Here is a 20,870-nt window from a genome sequence, read left to right as displayed (position 1 = left end):
GAATTTCACTATGCCTAGTCACATGAGACAATAAAGTATTCCATTCCATATGTTAGTTAATTGTAGAGTACTTTAATTCATTATTGACTTGCTTCTCAAGATAAAGGCAAGATAATATTTACTTGTTATGATCTCATTATACAAATCATGCTATATAAGCAGCATTTCATGAGATTAAAAAAAAATTGATCAAGGTCAACACGGACGGATGGAACACACTCTGCGGCTTGGAGTGCCCGAATCGGCCACTTTCTTAACGGAGACCGCGGCTTCTCGATGTTATAAGCCGCAGGCAAGCCAGTGGTCGGAGCTCTTCTCCGGCGATCCCCGGCAAGGGATCCCTGTCATGGTAAAATCCACTCCATGCCTGCTGCTGGAAGCTCCGCAGACCGCGGCATCACGATGTTAAAGTCAGCAGGCTGGCGGTCGGAGCCTTTCTTCTGGTACCGCGATGTTAAAGTCCACGCTGCGCCTGCTGCTGAAGCTCTGGGCCGGTCTCCAGGAAAGGCCGCACCAATCCAAGTTGTTAGGCTGCGAGGGAGGGCGAAAATCTGACTAGGAGAAAAGTCGCATCTACACTGAGATAAGTGACTGGAAACGGTTTCCTCCTTTCCCCCCCACATAAAAACATACCGAGAGACATTAACACATACATTCAGACATACTAAAAAAACAAAAAAAGTCGAAATGAAAACACTGCTGGCGCGGCGACACCTGATGACGTTAAACCTCTCCCTCAATGTCAGCAGAATAAAGCTTGTGAACGACTTCAGGAAGCGAAGCGGTACACATTGATGCATGAAAGCTTCAAGATCATACGAATAAATATCACCAGCAATTTGTCCTGGACCAGCCATATCAAAGCTATGGCCAAATAGGCACACCAATGCCTCTACTTCTTTAGAAGGCTTCAGAAGTTTGGCATATCCCCAAGAACCCTCACTAACCTACAGATGTGCTGTAGAAAGCATTTTATCAGGATGCAAAACAGCATGGTTTGGGAATAGCTCCATCCAAGACTGCTAGAAATTGCAGAGAATTGTGAACAAAGCCCCGATTTTCACGCACATAAACATCCCTTCCGTTAAATCTACCTACACTTCAAGCTGCCTCGGCAAGGCAACAAACATAAGCTTTTCAATGTACCTCAGGACACGTGACAATAATAATAAACTAAACTCTCTTTTGATCGATACCTGATATACTACCTCAAATATTTAATACTTTCAAGCAGATTTATTTCCTCCCAGACTGACTTTAATTTTACTCCTCTGTAATTACACCACCAATACAGTGCCAATAAAGAACCATTGAACTAAATGACAGAACAGGCCCAATGATCCAAATGTTTACTCCCATTTCCAAATTCCAATGTTTTCTTGAATATTTCTTATCTAGATAAATAATGAAGAATACTCATTTAAATCTACACTCACTAATAATTGTTTTCAGATTCCATCAGTACATTGCGCAGTGCTTATGGAAAAAGTCTTATACGCTTACAACTTCAAATCTTCTTCTTTCTCACATCATAAGAAATAAATATTGGCTAAGTTGCTCAGTTCAACATAGCTTTAACTGGAAAAGATGTAAAAATACTAAAAAGCCCTTTAGAATGCCACCAAAATGATCCTACTTGCAAGCCAGTATGATGGTGTTAAGTACCAATAAAAGCAAACTACTTCAACTGCTGTGCATTGTAGATGAACATGAGGTATTTCAACTGCAAGTCCAATAGTGCACACAACCACACAATTAATCTTTTCATCACCAGCCACCAGCTAAATTATAAAAGTTTTTAAAAAAAATTTTATAGGTGAAAATTGTCCACTTTCAAGCTTGCCAACAATCTAAAAACCTATTATTTGCATTTGTCCCAACAATTGAAGTAATCGAGTTAAGAGATTTACAGATTTCATTTATTAAAATATTCTTATATATTTAAGACACTAAACTCAGAATTCAGACATGCGTAAAAAGGAAAGCTGCTCTATGAAATGTTCACATGGATTCCCTTATATAACTATTATAAAGAAGTGCTGTAGTAAATTACAAAGATATCAGTGTTTAATGCCCCTTTGGTTTTATACTGGCAGGAGTTTCTACCCTGAAATTTTCCAGTTTTAGCAGCACTGGCAAAAGACTGCATATTTTAAGTCCAGTGAGACAATGTCTGCATTCAAAATGTGATATTACTCATACATTTATATCATATTATTTCTTTTTTATAAACAGGTGCTGTTAATTGAAATCATATGATTCTATTCCTTTTCGGTAATTCATTCAATATTTGAGTCATCCTGCATTATTCATGGGCAAATCCACTAAGTAACAGATCAGTCTTCTGAAATGAATGCCTTCAGTTTTCATCTCTATGTTTTCCTTATCAAAAAGCAATCAGCCCAGATATTATACTAATGCAATGAGGAAAGTAATTGATTTTATAAAGATATTTGAATGGCGGGGGAGGGGGGTTTATCAGGACAGCATCTGATTTCCCCTACCCCTAACCAAAGAATATATCTTACACTAATAGCCTTGAGCTGCATTTTTGTACACAACCATGTACTGTGGTTTGCCAAGTAACCACCCACTCAACTTCCTCTCAGAGAAGATATTCAGTGCCATGGCCTGGACCCTTTTCCCCGAGTTTCTAGAATTCCAAAGGCAATCTTTATAAGAAGTTAATGAACATATGACATATGGACAACCAAATTAGATTGTAATTACTCCAAGGTATTTCTGGGTTTTTTCCCATCCGATTCAGTCTTCCTCAAAACATTGTACAGTAATAACCGCACTATGTCACAAACTGCTGATGTACAGGTATGAATTTCTAACCTTGTTTGAAAGGCAGATCAGATAGTTTTCTCCCCAACCCATCAGCGGACCAAAGATGGACACAAAATGCTGGAGTAACTCAGCGGCTCAGGTAGTATTTCTGAGAAAATGGATGGGTGACGTTTTAGGTTGGGACCTTTCTTCAGACCATGAATGCACTAGCCTGCCTGCTGGCTTTAAGCAATATAATAGTCAGTTGGTTGCAATCAGTAAATTCAGTAGTCAGAGACAATGCGTAAAAGCAATTCCATGAACTTGTATTAGTGTGATTTCTCCCGGATGTTTAGGCTTGATTTAAGATTTTTGAGATGCAATTCTTTCCATCACCATCATTTTAAGTTACTAATTCAGCCATGTCTGGTTGACAAACTTGTAAAGGAAATCAATATAAATCCTGGTTTGACCTGACTCCTGGCCATCTGATATTTTTATCTTCTCTTTCTGTGCAATTGCAAATGAGACATCAAATGATAGATTGCCGACTTGTAACTAACCAAGCTAGTTGACTGTGGCACAGTTTATTGAATGCAGTTTTATGCCCCAAATTTAAAGAAAACCCATTCATAACACTACTGATAATCGTTTAATCCAATCCTTTTTGCCTGAGTTTATCCTAGTGCTTTAAGCATCTATCTATCCATCTTCTATCTATCTATACATAAAACTAAAACTCTCATCTTGTTATCTTCCGCTTTGCGTTGTTTTTACATTTGCACAAAAAATCGGTACGCGATAGCGCTACGATTTGGCCATCTTACTCACCGTTGTCCTGTGCTGCAAATGCACCAAGTTTTGTTCTGATCGGTGGTATATTTTAAAAGTTATTAAGGTTTAAAAACCTCCGCTGTCAGTCACAGGCCACGGCCTGCCTCCCTGCCGGCACCCACCTTCCTGCCGGCGCGGCCCGCCTCCTTGACGGGGATCCCGAGGCCTGAGCCTGGCTCTGAGGGCGCCGACGGCTGATGCTCCTCCGGGGCAAAAGAAGGGAGAGGATCTACAACCTCAAAATCCTGGGGAGGTGAGGAGGGAGAGTGGGGGGATTGAGGGAGAGGAGGGGTTAGGGGGGGAGAGGGAGGGGAAAGTGAGGAGAGAGTTTGGGGGAGGAAGAGGGGATAGAGGGAGAGGAGGGGAGTAGGGTGGGGAGAGGAGTTATGGAATGAGGGAGGGAGTGAGTGACGGTATGGGAAAGGAGAGGTGAGGAGGGAGAGAGGGGGAATAGAGGGAGAGTGGGGAATAGAGGGAGGACAGTTTAGGAGGTGAGGAGGGATAGTGGGGGGATAGGGGGAGTTGAGGGATAGAGGGATGTAGGGAGGGGGGATGAGTTATGGAGGGAGGGAGGGAGTGACTGAGGGTAGGGGAAAGGAGAGGGAGGGATGGGGGAGGGGAGGAGGAGAGGGGAAAGAAGTGGGAGGGTGAAGAGGATGGGGGTGGAGTGCTGGGGCATGAGGGGAAATGAGCCGCGCAGTTGGGGGCTACGGGTGAGTGGTGGAATATTGCGTTGGTGGAATATTGCGTTTGGGGAACAGGCCTCATGAGTGACAGGGACCCAACGCGATCACAAGGAGAATGCACAAACTACATACAGACAGCACCTGTTGTCAGGATTGAATGCTGTATGGCAGCAATTCTACCGCTGCGCCACCGTGCCTCCCCATCTGTGCCACGGACAAACCTAGGTATGTGACATTGTGAACAGTGCAGATAAAATAATAAAATTACACTGGTAACAGAGGAACATTAAAACAAGTAACCAAAGTGGGTGATTTTAGATGGCTAAAATATAAAAGGATTGGATAACCCTACGAAGCCTTGGTTAAACAATACATGGAGCACACACAAAAGTTCTGGCACTATCTACAGATTCCACTATCTACAGATTGTGGAATAAGTGGAGGCTAGATGATAAATTAATCCCACGGGTTATGTTATGAGATCAGATAAACAAGGAAGCACAATGAAAAATTAAGGGGAGATTTGATCAAAGATTTTGAGGGGAAGCAATAGGTTGTTAGAGAAATTATTCCCACTAGTCAGAGAACGTAGGCATACAATACATAATTAGACTCAAACTTTACAGGATTGATGGTGGAGAATACGTTTACCCAGAAAGGGCAGTAGAAAAGTGGAACTAATTTTCCGTAAACAGCTGTGTGTGCCAGGCCAAATCACAAAGTGCTGGAGCAACTCAGTGAGTCAGGCAGCATCTGTGGAGGGAAACATGAAATTACATTTCGAGTTTGAGTTTGCAATCTTCTTCAGACTGATTGGAGTAGGGGGGGCATCAATTGGTTCTGATGAAAGGTAATCAGAAGATTTAGACAGGTGCGCGGATAGGATAGGTTTAGAAAGGATATGGGCGAAACGCAGGCTGGTGGGACTAGTGTAGATGGGGCATGTTCGTCCGTGGGCACGTTGGGCCGAAAGGTCTGTTTCCACGCTGTATGACTCTATGCCTGTGACCTGAAACATTATCCAGTTTCTGTAACCACATATGCTATCTGAACTGCTGAGTATTTCCAGCATTTACTGCTATTTCAGGTTTTCAGTATCTGCCATTTTTGTTTCAGGTTTCAGTCTTCTATAACTTTAGCTATAACTGGGGGCCAGGAAGAAAAGTTGGATGATCAGCAAATTAATGAGGATAGATGCAAGACAGCAGGAGGCTGGTCACATGCGCATTACAAACTCAGCGAGGACAAGAGGTGAGATAGAAGGAAAAGTAGCAATGACATAATGAAAGGATTTGAAGGGGACAGTAACTGAGAAACATGAATTGTTTTAACCATAAATTAACATGATATCTAGTTAGGTGGTCTCTTGTTTCTGGGAAGGAGAGACAATGGAGTAGGAGCCAAGTTTCTTGTTTAAGAGGAACTCGGGTGCGCAAGGCAGATAGTTGAGAAAATAGAGATAGAAAGCAGAGATAGGCATTAAATAAAAACATTAAAATACTTCTGTTCTTAATTCCTGTGAACTTCGTCCAACAGTCAGATACAGATACCATCATATTTCCACAGATGTGAACAATCTAGTACACTACCAGTGGAATATTTTATATATTGTAATGATTAAATGGATTTGCAAGCAATGACATATGGTTTACAAGGGTATTTAACACCATTAATATATTGCAGCACAGTGGCGCAACTGATAGAGCTATTGCCTCACAGCGCCAGAGACCCAGGTTCGATCCTGATCTCAGCTGTATAATTTGCACATTCTTCCCGTGACCGCGAGGGTTTCCGCCAGGTGTTCCGGTTTTCTCCTACATCGCAAAGACGTTTGTAGGTTAATTGGCTTCTGTAAAATTGCCTCTAGTGTGTAGGGAGTGCTTGCGAAAGTGGGATAACATAGAATTAATGTATACGGGTAATCGATGGCTGGCGTTGACTCAGTGGGCCGAAAGGCCAGTTTCCACGCTGTATCTCTAAACTCTAGACCTCTACAAATGAATAAAATGACAGCTTTGGAACAAAACAATGTATTTGTGTTATAAAGCATTTGGACGCAAATAACAGTAACAGTAACCAAAAAGTGGAAATCCAATTTTGTTTTATCCTTTCAAATTCAGCCAGGCAGAGTGTAAATGTTTTCATTTATTGTATAACTGTTCATTAACTTGGTTTGATAAGTAATACTCCCTCAATGGACCAGAATATCCTGTTAGCAGCTAGCAATTTGCATTTGCCATGGACTAGATTCAAACATATTTGTTTTGTGGACCCATTTGAGGAAATGTCCGACTGAAGCCATCCCAATACTCATCTGTCACGTCTTGCAAGAACAACGGGATCCTGTACATAAAAACACTGTCATGTAGAAAAGCAGGAAAAAGCCCCATTCATGGAACAGTTGGAAAAAGCTTACACTTCCTGGATTTGCTGGCTGTTATCAATTCAAAAATCTGGAAGCTTTCTGCATGTCTGACATATGGATACACTCAAAAACATGACACAATAAAAAAGTAAAACTTCATTCAAGTTCTAGAAAAAGAAACATTTAAGGATCCTTCGTAAAATAAAAATTAAAAGGGCTAAGATTTACCTTTGCCCCTCGCAGGTCTTCATCTACATTCAAATTAACGAAGATGCTGTTTGTACACCTAAAGCAGTACACATTTAACAGGTAGTTGTGGCAACTGACCACCCTAAATGCTTGACAATTCCCACTGCTCCCTGAAAGTGGCAATACAAGTAGATCATGTGTTAAAGAAGGCGTATGGTATGCTTGCCTTCATCGGTCGGGGCACTGAGTATAAGTCAAGAAGCAATGTTGCCGTATTATAGGACCTTGTTTAGATTGCATTTGGAGTGTTGCTTGCAGTTCTGGTCAGAACCTTCAGTTGCAGGAAGGATGTGGAGCTTTGGAGAGAATGCAGAGGAGGTTTACCAGAATGTTGCCTGGATTAGAAGGGATTAGCTATAAATGGAGGTGGTCAGACTTGGATAGTTATCTTTTGAATGCCGGAGGATGATGAGGGACCTGTAGAAGTACAGAAAACTACTAGACCAGGTGCGGACCCGTTGGGCCCATGCCCCAAGGCAATATTCCAACACTGACCCATAGCCCCCACTACGCAGGCGCGGCTGATGGGTTCCCGTTGTGACCCCAGCGATCCCTGTTGTGACGCGAGTGACGGCAACCCTCCCACAACTGCGCAGGCAAGTGGGAGCGCCACTGCGACGTTTTTAAAGTTCAAAATGGCAATAACCTGTGAAATATAAGATCAATGTGAACGCATCTCACTCTCCCTCTTCAGTCCCCTATTCTCCTCCTCCATTATCTTCCCTCTCCCCACCAACCCTCCTCTGCTTCCTCCCCTTCCCCTCCCTCCTCTCCTCCCCTCCTCCATTACCTCGCCATCCATCTTCCTATCCCTATCCTCCATTCCCCTTCATCCCCGAGCATTCCCTCCCCTCCTCTTCACCCTCCCTCTTCTTTCCCCTCTCCTCCTCCCCTCCCCCATCTCCCCCTCAGTCACTCCCTCCCTCCCTCCATAACCCCGCTCCCCTCACTGCCCCCCTCCTCTCCCTGCTCCTCCATTCCTCACCCCACTATTCCACTCCTTCCCCACTGCTCTATCCTCCACTCCCACCCCACTCTGCCTCCTCACCTCACCCAGTTTCCCCTCCCTCTCCCTCCCTAATCCCCTCCTCTCACTCTATCACTCTGCTCCCCCACTCCTCACCTCCCCCATATCACATTATTTTTTTAATGGAATTCTTCATGAAAATCATGTTTTTTTCCTTTGACAACCTAAACACAATGTTAGCTATTAATGAAAACGGAATTTGATTAAAATTGATTTTTTTTTTTAAATCACGATTTTTTATGTAAATGTGATTCGGGATCCCATTGTGACATCATTGTGACGTCGAACGCGGCTGATGGGCAGAGCAAGTGGAAAAGTGGTTTGAATAAGTGATTTTTGTAAAGTTTAAGATGTCAATAACCTGTAAAATATAACATCAATCCGAAAAAAACTTGTTTCATTTACATCCCAGGCCAATGGTGAGTAAGGTGGGGCAAATATTGTAGCACTATCATGTACCGTTTTGGCAGTGTTCTGCACGCATACAAACAAACAGAGAGTTTAGTAATATATAGATGAGATAAGGTAAACAGTCAGAACTTTTTCCCCCAGGGTGGAAATTTCAAATTCTAGGGGGCATAGCTTTAAGGTGAAAGGGCAAAGTATAAAGGAGATATGAGGGGCAAGATTTTTAAACTCAGAGGGTGATGAGTGCCTGGAGTGTGTCAGTGGCACTGGTGGAGGCAAATACAATAGTGGCAGTTAAGAGGCTTTTAGATCGGCACATGTATATGGAGGGAATGGAGGGTTATGGATCATGTGTAGGCAGTTTACCTTGGCATCGTGTTCGGGCCTGTTCCCGTGCTGTACTTATAAGTGTTCTGGGATTGGATGAATACCTCTTTGGCCACTTGGAGAACGTGGATGAGGAAGAGACGGTAATTACTCTCACTGTGGTGGACAGCTGGGAGACCCATCTGTATTTAATGAACTTGTCTCCTGCCTTAAATATAGTTATGATTATAGCATCTCAGTTTAGTTTAGATACAGGCTCTTCGGCCCACTGAGTCAGCACCATCCAGCGATCATCCATACACTAGTTTTATCCTACATACAAAGGGCAATTTACAGAAGCCAATTAACCTACAAACATGCACATCTTGGGAATCCAGGAGGAAACTGGAGCACCCGGAGAAAACCCACGCAGTTAACTTCCACTGATTATTTAAGGCCATCAAAACCAGGCACTGGGTGTGGGAAGAAGGAACTGGAGATGTTGGTTTACACCAAGTATAGACACAAAAGGCTGGAGTAACTCAATGGGTCAGGCAGCATCTCTGTAGAAAAGGGGTAGAAGGGTGCCAACCCGAAACGTCACCTACTCCTTATCTCCAGAGATGTTGCGTGACCCACTGATCTACTCCAGCACTCTGTGTCTAGTACTGGGTCAGGGACATTGATTTGATAGCATGGTAACCATGCAAGGGTAGACAATAAATGAATATTCATGTTAATCGGCCCATGTTTTTTTTTAATCATGGAGAAATCATTGAGGCCATTTCCTATTTTCGCACTTTGTTAAAGACATATCTCTGTCACTTAATACACAGTCAGGACATATCTGCTTTGCAACTTAACATTCTGTCTCTACATACCCAAGGAGCCATCCCTCAATACTGTAACTAAAGTCAATATATTTTGGTCTTCCATGTTCAGAACCCCTCAGATCCGTATTTGAAGACTCCCAAGGGTTCTACTCGTTGAGCTGTGCTCCCATTGCAAATATGTAATGCTGCAAAGTTTCCTTCTACACTCAAAATGTTAAAGTAGGTTTTCATAGACATCCAAACTATAGTCAATCGTTTATTGTGTCTTTGTGTTTAAAAAGTATAAAAATATGACTGCACTCAAGTGCCAAAAGAGAAACGGATTCACCAGAAAGCCTGCTTGTGATGAATAAAGACCTTTCATATCGACTTGCTTCAGTCGCCAGTGACTTACTCAAAGTCACAACACGCTTGAATATTTTCTCCTCTTCCTAGATGTGGGTGATGAGGCTGGCAATTTGTGAATGTAGCGCTTTACCACTAAGTTTCAGGATTTCAACAGGGATATTCTTTGTCATTTTTCAGTTGGAATATGACCTTCTCAACTTTGTCAGTTTAGCTGTCTCGGTAAGGCTGGATCAAATAGACTCAGTCATATAGCACGGAAACAGGACCTTCTGCCTAAGATGCCCCAACTAACCCATTCCCCTTTGACAACGTTTGGCTCATGTCCTGCTATAGTTCAGTAAACAGTTATAAACGCAAGATGAAGCTGGGCAACTGGAACCGCACAGTACTCCATGTGCAGTCTCACCCATGACTTGGACAGTTATAGTGAGAGATCCTAACTCCTACACTAAAACTACAATTGCTGGTTTACACCGAAGATAGACACAAAATGCTGTAGTAACTCAGTAGGCAGCATCTCTGGAGAAACAAAATAGGTAACGTCACAGACTGAGTCAGGGGAGAGGGAAACTAGAGACATGGAAATGTACAAAACAGATCAGAGCCGGCACTGATGACCAAAGAGTCCACAATGGTCCATTGTTGGCCATGGAGTTGATAACGAGGGGATACAAACAGTAAAACTAGTAGGATGCCTAGAGTGGGGGAGGGCTGGAGAGAGAGGGAATGCAAGGGTTACTTCAAATTAGAGAATTCAATATTCATACCGCTAAGGTAAGTTGCTCAAGCATAATGTGAGGTGCTGTTCTTCCAATTTGCGTGTGGCCTCACTCTGACAGTTGAGGGGTTCGGGATAGAAGGTTGGTTTGGGGATGGGAAGGGGAGTTGAAATGTTTGGTAACCGGGTGATCACAGAAGCCAAGGTGGACTGAGCATAGGTGTTAAGCGAAACAATCACCTTGGACTCCCCGATATATGGGAGTCCACACTGAGAACCCGGATACAGTAGATGAGGTGCAAGTGAAGCTCTGCCTCATCTGAAAGGACTGTTGGGGTGCCTGGAGGGAGGAGGTATAGGGACAGGTGTCGCATCTCCTGCGGCTGCAGGGGAAAGTACCTCGCGAGGGGATGTTTTGGGTGGGAAAGGATTAGTGGACCAGGGAGTTGCGGAGGGAACTGACTCTGCGGAAAAGGGTGGAGACGAGAAGATGTGACTAGTGGTGGGATCCCTTTGGAGATTGTGAAAATGTCAGAGGATTGTGTGCTGATGGGATGAAATGTAAAGACTCTGTCCCTGTTGCGACTGGGGGAGGGAGAGCAAGAGCGGAGCTGCTGGGTACCCAGGAAACACAAGTAATAGAGAGGGGAACCGCCATTCCTTAAAGGATGAGGACATCTCAGATGTCCTGGTTAGGAATACCTCATCTTGGTTCAGATGCAGCGTAGACGGAAGAATTGGGAGCAGGGGATAGTCTTTGCAGGAGGCAGGGTGGGAAGAAGTGTAGTCTAGATAGCTGTAGGAATCAGTAGGTTGATTCTACTGAGTATTTACAGCCTTTCTGTTTTTATTCTCCAAGGGCAGGTTTGTAATCCAAAAGGAGTTAGTTTAGTTTATTGTCACAGTGAAAAGCTTTTTTTGTTACGTGCTATCCAGTCAGCAGTGCTTCAAAAACTACGTCCGAAGGGTCCGCACTCGAAACGTCACCTGTCTATGCTCTTCAGAGATGCCGTCTGACCCGCTGATTTACTCCAGCCCTTTGCGTATCTTTTGTATACCAGCATCTGCAGATCCTTGTTTTTTACTGGGTGTAAAGTGCTATTGGGTAGGGCAGGTTATTGACAGTCATCCTCGTATAATTAATAAATATGTGATTCTGAAAATGGGTCCTAACTCAAACATTATCTGTCCATTTCCGTCCACAGATGCTGCTCAATAAGCTCAGTTCTTCCAGCAATTTGTTTTTTTTTACTGAATATATGTAAAGTATTACTTGCTGGAAACAGGCTAACACGAAGCATCTGCGAATTTAACACTGTGAAAATTCAGAAATAACTACAAATGTATGGTAGTTCTGTTGGCACAAAATTCCGGCACTTTAGAAAATGCAGTGCATAAAGCACTCGATGTACAGTGCTAATAAAGTCTTGGGCACAGAGTCAAACACTTCTCCGTGATTTGACAATAGGCAATTGTAACAGTCCCCAAGAGCTTGGACAACTTGAGATCATATTGGGCCAAAGCATACTTTCCCTTCCGGCCAGCATGCTGATGATTTCCTCCTTACTGGTCAGTTCATTCCTAACTTCCAAGATTCTGCATTGCCAAGTATAAGCTAGAGATAAGAGGGATTTGAGATGCTTCCACACTGCTGCTGAACTCTGCACTGTGTCCAGAGGTGGAGTATGACCATACTGAGCTGAGGGTTTAAGAGTCATTGAGTCATAAGCATTTAAACAGGCCCTTCAGCCCAACGCCGACCAATGTGCCCTGTCTACATTTGTCCCACCTTCCTGCATTTGGCCCATATCCCTCTAAAACGTTCCTATCCATGTACCTGTCTAAATGTTTTTTAAATGTTTACCTCAACCAGCTCCACTGGCAGCTCGTTCCGTATACACAACTTTTCGTGCAAAAAAGTTACCCCTCAGGTTCCTATTAAATCTTTCCCCCCTCACCTTAAATCTATGTCATCTGGTTCTCAAATCCTCTACTCTGGGCAAAAGACTGTGCATTTACATGATCTATTCCTCTCATGAATTTGTACATCTCTGTAACAGCACACATTTCTCTGCATTAAATTCCATCAACCATTCCTGGCCTGGATGTCTACCCTTGATCTACAACTTGACTGTGCACGCCATACGCAAGAAGAAGAACCATTCCTCAGCCCACCTGCCCAACCGATGAAGATCCCGCTGCAATTTTTGACAACCATCTTCACTATCTACACCACCACCCACTTTAGTGCCATCTACAAACTTGCTAATCTTACCATCTTCTCATCCAAATAATGAATATAGGTGACAAACGGTAATGGGCCAAGAACCGAACCCAGATGCATACCACTAGTCACAGGCCTCCAGTCCGAAGAACAGGCTGCCACCACCACCTTTCCATTAAGCCAATTTTCTATCCATTCAGCTATTTCTCCTTGGATTTCATGTGATCCGTCCTTCTTGAGCAGCTTGCCATGAGGAACCTTGTCAAATGCTAGTTGAACTTTATACCCAGCTCATCAGTTTTACACCAAGGTATAAAAGTAAAGCCACATTCATTTTATTGAAAAGGTAACTGTAAATAAACGCTCTATTAACAGATCTTTCATTTTAATTTTCTAACCGTTCAAGCTATTTAAGTATTTTTTCAAAATAACATTCTTTTAATATCTTTCAGAGATCAGATAGAAGAGGCCACACAGAGATTTAGAGGAACAGCACCTCATATTTCTCATGGTATATTGAAGGTAGCCACCAAATGTTGGAGTAACTCAGCGTGTGAGGCAGCATCTCTGGAAAGAAGGAATGGGCGACGTTTCGGCACGAGATCCTTCTTCGGACTGATGTCAGGGGAGGGGACAGGACAAAGATAGAATGTAGGCGGAGACAGTAAGACTAGTGGGTGAACGGGGAAGGGGATGGAGAGAGAAAGTAAGGGCTATCTAAAGTTAGAGAAGTCAATGTTCATACCACTGGGATGTAAACTACCCAAGCGAAATATGAGGTGCTGTTCCTCCAATTTGTGCTAGGCCTCACTCTGACAATGGAGGAGGCCCAGGACAGAAAGATCAGATTGGGAATGGGAGGGGGAGTTGAAGTGCTGAGCCACCGGGAGAACAGGTAGGTTAAGAGGGACTGAGCGAAGGTGTTCAGTGAAACGATCGCCGAGCCTGCACTTTCAAGTAACCCTTGTATTCCGTCTCCCCACCCTCCCCCACCCAAGTCGTCTTGCTAGTTTCACTGTTCATATTCCTTCATTATCACCTACAGCCAACAATGCACCATTGTGGGCTCCACCTTTCCTAAGTTATCGGTCCCGGCCCCAATTTGTTCTGTATCTTTTCATACCTCTAGTTTCCCTCTTGCCTGACTCTGTCTGAAGAAGGAGCCTGACTCAAAACATCACCTATTCGTTTTCTCCAGAGATGCTGCCTGACCTGCTAAGTCTCTCCATCATTTTGTGTCCATCTTCACATAGATTTATGGTTCTGATCTATCCAAAGGCATCACAATCGCCTTACTGCCTCTTGCAACCGATGTTGCCTCATGGGTCAGCCACAGCAGACCCAAGTACAACTGAAGCCCAGAACAAAAATGGCAAATGCAGTCATGAGTAATGCACAGAGGCCAGCACAAGCTCATTGCAGCAAAATCCTGTCCTTTGGAAGAGCATCAGGTGGTCCTTAAGTAGAAGTACTTACACTGAGCTGGTGCTAACCCAGAGAAGGCAATTCAGCTGATTGGAACAGGGTGCTTCAATTCCTTGTTATGTCAAGAAAGCAGAGTATGGGTTATACTGCAGTGCTACATTTGCACTGTCACTAGTCAATATAGGAACACTTGTATGGTCTCACATTCAGCTTTAGAGTGTTGGAGTTTTATTGTATCTGCAGGTTGTACATGAAAAATGTAACTGGTGCTGATCCATGAAAACAATTCACTTCAGCTCACAATGCCACAAAGGTTTATTCATCTGTGTCAACAGTGTTGCAAGGTAATATCTGAACAAGATGCACCAAACACAAAGTGCTAGAGTAACTCAGTGGGTCAAGCGGTACCTCTGGAAAATGTGGATAGGTGACATTTCGGGTCGGGACCCTTCTTCAGACTGATTGCAGAAGCGGTGGAGAAAGCTGCAAAAGAGATGTAGGGACCGGGACAAAGCCTATCAAGTGATAGGATGGATACAGGTGAAGGGCGTATGATAGGCAGATGAGAGGAGTAAGTGACTAAGGCTAGAGATGAAAAGGAGACAAAAGGGTGTCAGATAACCACCCCCACACTTCTTTTTCTCACCCGTTACAAACAGTCTGAAGAAAGATCCAGACTCAAAATGTTGCCTGTCCATTACCTCCACGGATGCTGCTGCCTGACCCTGACTCGCTGATATACTTCAGCACTGTGTTTTGCTCAAGAATCCAGCATCTGCAGTTCCTTGTATCTCCATCTGAACAACATGGTTTGTGGCAAGGTTTTCAAAAAAATGCATTGTTATGGAATAGCACTTTTAGCATTTCCATATAGGTCAAATTGAATGAAAATAAACCCTCCTGACTCATCCACTCATTTCAAATGCTTATGTCAAAGCAACAAAACTTCCACAGTCGCAACAACTGAACCTTTATGCTGCATTAGATTGGCAAGAAACAATATACATGTAATTTTGTTGTGATTACACTCCAATGAAAATATATAATAGGAAAAATAAAAGATTGATCAGATTAGCTTGGCAGTCATGAAAGTATGTTTTTAGATGGAAACTTGTAGTGTTCTTGCCCTTGATCACAGAAGTTTTGGAATTTAGAGCCATTTGGAAAGTACACAAGGGATGCTACTACATGTCCATCAGATAGGACACATTGCAGCTATTGTGCACAGGAGGTAACGGATATAATATAACATTCAGATATTACCTTGCAGCACTACTCAGGCAGATGAAGACAGCTTTGTGACATTATTAGCTGAAATTAACATTTTTATCGATAGGGGACAGTTAAATGTAGTTTTTTTTCTAGTAAAAGTTGCACATGCAACAAGATTCTAACACTCCAACGCTGGGTGTAAGCGGACTGTAAATATGAATATGTCTGGATTAATTATTTTGTGCCTTAATATTACTTTGATTCCACAATTAAACCTTCGCACTTGAAATAACAAAATAAATGTACTCACTTGCTGTTTCAGTACAAAATTCTTAACTCCCTCCATCACAAACTGTGATCCAGTATTCATGACACGTGAGAGCAAGCTGAAAGTAGGAAATAAGCATTATAGTTTTTTTTTAATCTTCAATTTGCCCCGAAAAACCTTTATAAACTACCAAGACTACCATGTACATTTTGTTATTAGCAGGTTTTTTCCCCTCAAAACAAAGCAGTACATTGAGATCTTCCATATTTACAAATGTTTCTGGTACAAATTTAGTCTGTTTAGAAAATTCTGAAATTTCTTAGTATCATTGCTTGCAACATCAGCACGAAACAAAAGATTTGTTATAACACAGGCGCTGTTTTCAATTAGACAGCTACAGGCTTCTCTTTATAGCAGCTGTACAAATGTTCCAGTCACTTTATTGTTGCTGCTTACATTATGAAAAGCAGCCACAACATAGCGAATCAAGCATACTGCAGCGGCCTTTTGAAAGTAATAACACTTCACAGCTAATTGAACATCAAATCATAAAATAGACTTTCATTAATATCAATTAGTTTGTTGTTCGTTTTATGCAAAGTTGTATTCTCTGTTACAACAAACCAAATACTGAAACAATCTTTTTATTTGTATTTTTAACTGCACAAGATTCTAAGTAGCTACAGAACATGACGGTACACTAACAGTACACTACAACCATGAGTACAAGGTGCTACTTAAATGCAGGTTTTCCTAGCGAACACATTTTCTGGAGATTAAAAATGTATAACTGGCGCTGTTTCTTTGCAGTTGCAAAATTGGATTAATACTCCATCTCACCATGTTAGACGTCATCAACTAATGATCCAGGACTTAAGCACAAGTCTCATCAGACGCTCCCAGCAAATTTCATTTGATTCCACAGTATTGGTTTTAATTTATTATTGTCACATATACTGAGAAACAGTGACAAGCTTTTATCATTTAGTATATCAGTGGTTTTCTAAATCACTCTTTACTTATCGAAGCTCTAGCAATGGAGGACGCCTAGGATGGAGGAGGCCTAGGATGGAAAGGTCGATACAGGAATGGAGGGGTGGCGGAGTTAAAATGGTTAGCAATCAGGAGATCCAGTACGCCTTGGCAGAACGAGCGCAAGTGTTCAAAGATACAGTCGCATAGTCAATGCTTGGTCTTGCTGATGTAAAGGAGGCCACATCGGAAGCATTGAATGCAACAGATGAGGTTAGAGGAGGTGCACGTGAACCTCTGTCTCACCTGGAAGGGCTACTGGGGTCAATGTATGGATGTGAAGGAGATGGTATAAGGTCAGGTGTTACATCACCTACGGTTGCAGAGGAAAGAAAGGGCAGATGTTACAATCTCCTGCATTTGCAAGGGAAAGAAGAATATTTATATTAAATGAAAATTGGATTGACCAAATGGCCTGTTTCTATTCTGTAACAGTGCCCTCCATAATGTTTGGGACAAAGACCCATCATTTATTTATTTGCCTCTGTACTCCACAATTTGAGATTTGTAATAGAAAAAAATTCACATGTGGTTAAAGTGCACATTGTCAGATTTTAATGAAGGGTATTTTTAAACATTTTGGTTTCACCCTGTGGGAATTACAACAGTGTTTATACAAAGTCCCCCCATTTCAGTGCACCATAATATTTAGGACACAGCAATGTAATGTAAATGAAAGTAGTCATGTTTCGTATTTTGTTGCATATCTTTTGCATGCAATGACTGCTTGAAGTCTGCGATTCATGGACATCACCAGTTGCTGGCTGTCTTCTCTGGTGATGCTCTGCCAGGCCTGTATTGTAACCATCTTTAGCTTATGCTTGTTTTGGGGGCTAGACCCCTTCAGCTTTCTCTTCAGCATATAAAACACATGCTCAATTGGGTTCAGATCGGGAGATTGACTTGGCCACTCAAGAATTGACCATTTTTTAGCTTTGAAAAACTGCTTTGTTGCTTTAACAGTATGTTTAAGATTATTCTCTTGCTGTAGAATGAACCGACGGCCAATGAGTTTCGAGGCATTTGTTTGAACTTGAGCAGATACGATGTGTCCATGCTCTTCAGAATTAATTATGCTACTACCATCAGCAGTTGTATCATCAATGATGATAAGTGAGCCAGTATCTTCAGCAGCCATACATGCCCAGACCATAACACCCCCACCACTGTGTTTTACAGATGAGTGGTATGTTTTGGATCTTGGGCAGTTCCTTCTCTCCTCCATACTTTGCTCTTGCCATCACTTTGATATAAGATAATCTACATCACATCTGTCCACAAGACCTTTTTCCAGAACTGTGGTTGCTCTTTTAAGTACTTATTGGCAAACTGTAACCTGGCCATCCTATTTTTGCGGCTAACCAGCGGTTTGCATCTTGCAGTGTAGCCTCTGTATTTCTGTTTGTGAAGTCTTCTGCGGACAGAGGTCATTGACAAATCCACACATGACTCCTGAAGAGTGTTTCTGATCTGTCGGACAGATGTTTGGCGATGTTTCTATATTAGAGAATTCTTCTGTCATCAGCTGTGGAGATCTTCCTTGGCCTGCCAGTCCCTTTGTGATTAGTAAGCTCATCAGTGCTCCCTTTCATCTTAATGATGTTCCAAACAGTTGATTTTGGTAAGCCTAAGGTTTGGCTGATGTCTCTTAACAATTTTATTCTTGTTTTTCAATCTCATAATGGCTTATTTGACTTTCATTGGCACAACTTTGGTCCTCAGCAATACATTTTTCAAGTTCAAGTTCACATTTATTGCCACATGCACCATTTGAGGTAGTGACATTTGATTTACCATGCAGCCAGACAATCAAAGAGAGCCCTATGCACAATAGAATATAACATGAACATCCACCACAGTGGAATGAACATTCTTCACTGTGGTGGAAGGCAATAGCGTTCAGTCAGTCCTCCTCCTTTGTTCATCTGTGGTCGGGGCTTGGAGGTCCCGAATCGGCCGCTTCCTACCGGAGACCGCGGCTGATGTTATAGGCCGCAGGCCGGCGGTCAGAGCTCTTCTCCGGCGATCCCCGGCGAGGGATCCCAGACTCCGCAATGGAAAGTCCATGCCGCGCCCGCAGTTAGAAGCTCCGCAGTCCGCAGCTTCAGGATGTTATAGTCCGCGGGCCAGCGATCAGAGCACTTCCTCTGGCGATCCCCGGCAAGGGATCGCCCGGCTCCGCGATGGAAAGTCCGCGCTGCGCCCATTGCTGAAGCTCTGGGCCCGACTCCGGGAGAGGGCGCACCAATCCGTTAGGCCGCGAGGGATGGCGAAAATGCGACTAGGAGAAAAGTCGCATTCCACCGAGGTAAGTGACTGAAAAACAGTTTCCCCCTATTCCCCGCCACCACCCCCGCACACTAAAACACACTTTTAGACATACTAAAAACACAAAAAAAGTCGAAAGGACGAACAGCTGCTGGCGAGGCTGCCGGCTCGTGGCGCCACCCGATTTCAAAAGGTGATGGAAAGACTGGAGGAACGACGAGAGGCTGAGAGCTCTCTTATACCTGCATTAAAGGAGGCAATTAAACACACAAACAATTACAAACACCCATGAAGCCATATGTCCCAAACATTACGGTGCCCTGAAATGGGGGGACTATGTATAAACTCAGCTGTAATTTCTACATGGTGAAACTAATGTATAAAAACGGCCTTTAATAAAATCCGACAATGTGCACTTTAACCACGTGATTTTTTCTATTACAAATCTCAAATTGTGGAGTACAGAGGCAAATAAATAAATGATGGTTCTTTGTTCCAAATATTTTGGAGGGCACTGTTTGTTCACACTTATGTATTGGATATTTCATTTCTTTTGCACAAACAAATGTCATTAAATTACACATAAAAAACCATGCACGAAGTACTCATAAAGTCAGGCAGCATCTTTGGAGAGAAAAACAGATTAATGTTTCAGGTTAATGTTTTTTTTTCTGATATTCTGCTCATCTCTAGCATTTTCTGCTTTTATTTTAGAATTGCAGTATCTGCTGCTTTTTGGCTTCTCATTCATATTATTGATCAATACAATATTTCCTGAACAGAATATTTTAATCTCTTCTCTCTACAAATGCAGCAGAATTATTCTGTAGTAACAACATGTACCTTGTAGGTTTTGGTCCACTGCCTCCAAAGTTAGCAGGAGCTGAAGCCATTTTGGTAAATGCTCTGTAAATGAAGACAAGCGATTAAAGTGAATCGAGGAATAAGAATATATATTTTTCTCACTCCTCAGATTTATGAAACGTGGAAGGCAAACACTGTTACAATGATTTGCCCATAAACAAGCTGAACTATTATATTAATCACGTTAATTGGTGAAAGAAAATGCTCCATTTTTAACCAGATGCACTTAACATTTATTAAGATTTTTGACTGGCTGAAAATTTTTGATTTCTAGGTGAGACATGTGAAAGGAGTATATTAGTCTTATACCATGGCAAGAAAAACCTTAAGGCAGCACCATTATTTTGTACTTTCATACATGGGAACACAGAATATAACTGTTTGAAGTGGGTGTCCTTTGTTTTACTCCCAGACCAATATGGGTGGCACAGTAGCGCAGCTGGTAGTGCAGCTGCCTCGCAGAGACAGAGACAGGGTTTAATCTTGATATCGGGTGCTGTCTGTGTGCAGTTCGCACGTTCTCCCTGTGACCACGTCGGTTTCCTCCGGGTTCTCCGGTTTCCTCCCACATCGCAAAGACATGCGGGTTTATAGGTTAATTGGCCCTCTGTAAATTGCCACTACTGTGTAGGTAATGGAAGCGAAAGTGGAATAACATAGAACTACTTTGAATGGGAGATCGATATGGACTTGATGGGCTGAAGGGCCTGTTGCCATGCTGTGTCTCTAAACTAAACTAATATTCAATCTCTAGCAATATGCTGATTGGAAATTATTTGCTTTCTTGTTGAGGAGATCGGCAGACAGCAAATACCTTTCAACTTTCAATTGTCAGGTGATTTTTCTTTCTAATTCTGTAAACCCAACCACAGTTTGCTCATGTTATTCAAGTTGCTGCCCATTGGCAATGTAGAAACAGTTTCTAATATACTTTTCTGCTTTGCCAATCATAGCATGAGTCTTTGACATTTAGTTGGTTTCTTTGCTAAGGTTATCAACATCACGATACGTTTTTGAAACTTTTGCACTCA

General features: G+C 42.5%; 1 protein-coding gene across 2 annotated transcripts in view; it reads right to left on the bottom strand.

Moving 5' to 3' along the window:
* Positions 1 to 20,870, bottom strand: part of scfd1 (sec1 family domain containing 1) — a 128,568-nt gene that overhangs the window by 28,848 nt on the left and 78,850 nt on the right. For both annotated transcript variants that reach the window (XM_033026988.1, XM_033026989.1), the window contains 2 exons: positions 19,819 to 19,881; positions 15,718 to 15,793 (listed from right to left, as the gene is read on the bottom strand). In XM_033026988.1, the coding sequence (XP_032882879.1) occupies positions 15,718 to 15,793; positions 19,819 to 19,881 (139 nt within the window). The remainder of the gene's footprint in view (positions 1 to 15,717; positions 15,794 to 19,818; positions 19,882 to 20,870) is intronic.

The sequence above is a fragment of the Amblyraja radiata genome, chromosome 9 (genome assembly GCF_010909765.2).
Source record: "Amblyraja radiata isolate CabotCenter1 chromosome 9, sAmbRad1.1.pri, whole genome shotgun sequence".
NCBI classification, from domain to species: Eukaryota; Metazoa; Chordata; class Chondrichthyes; order Rajiformes; family Rajidae; genus Amblyraja; species Amblyraja radiata.
The sequence above is the reverse complement of the archived record's forward strand: the minus strand, read 5'-3'. Positions and strand labels throughout refer to the sequence as shown.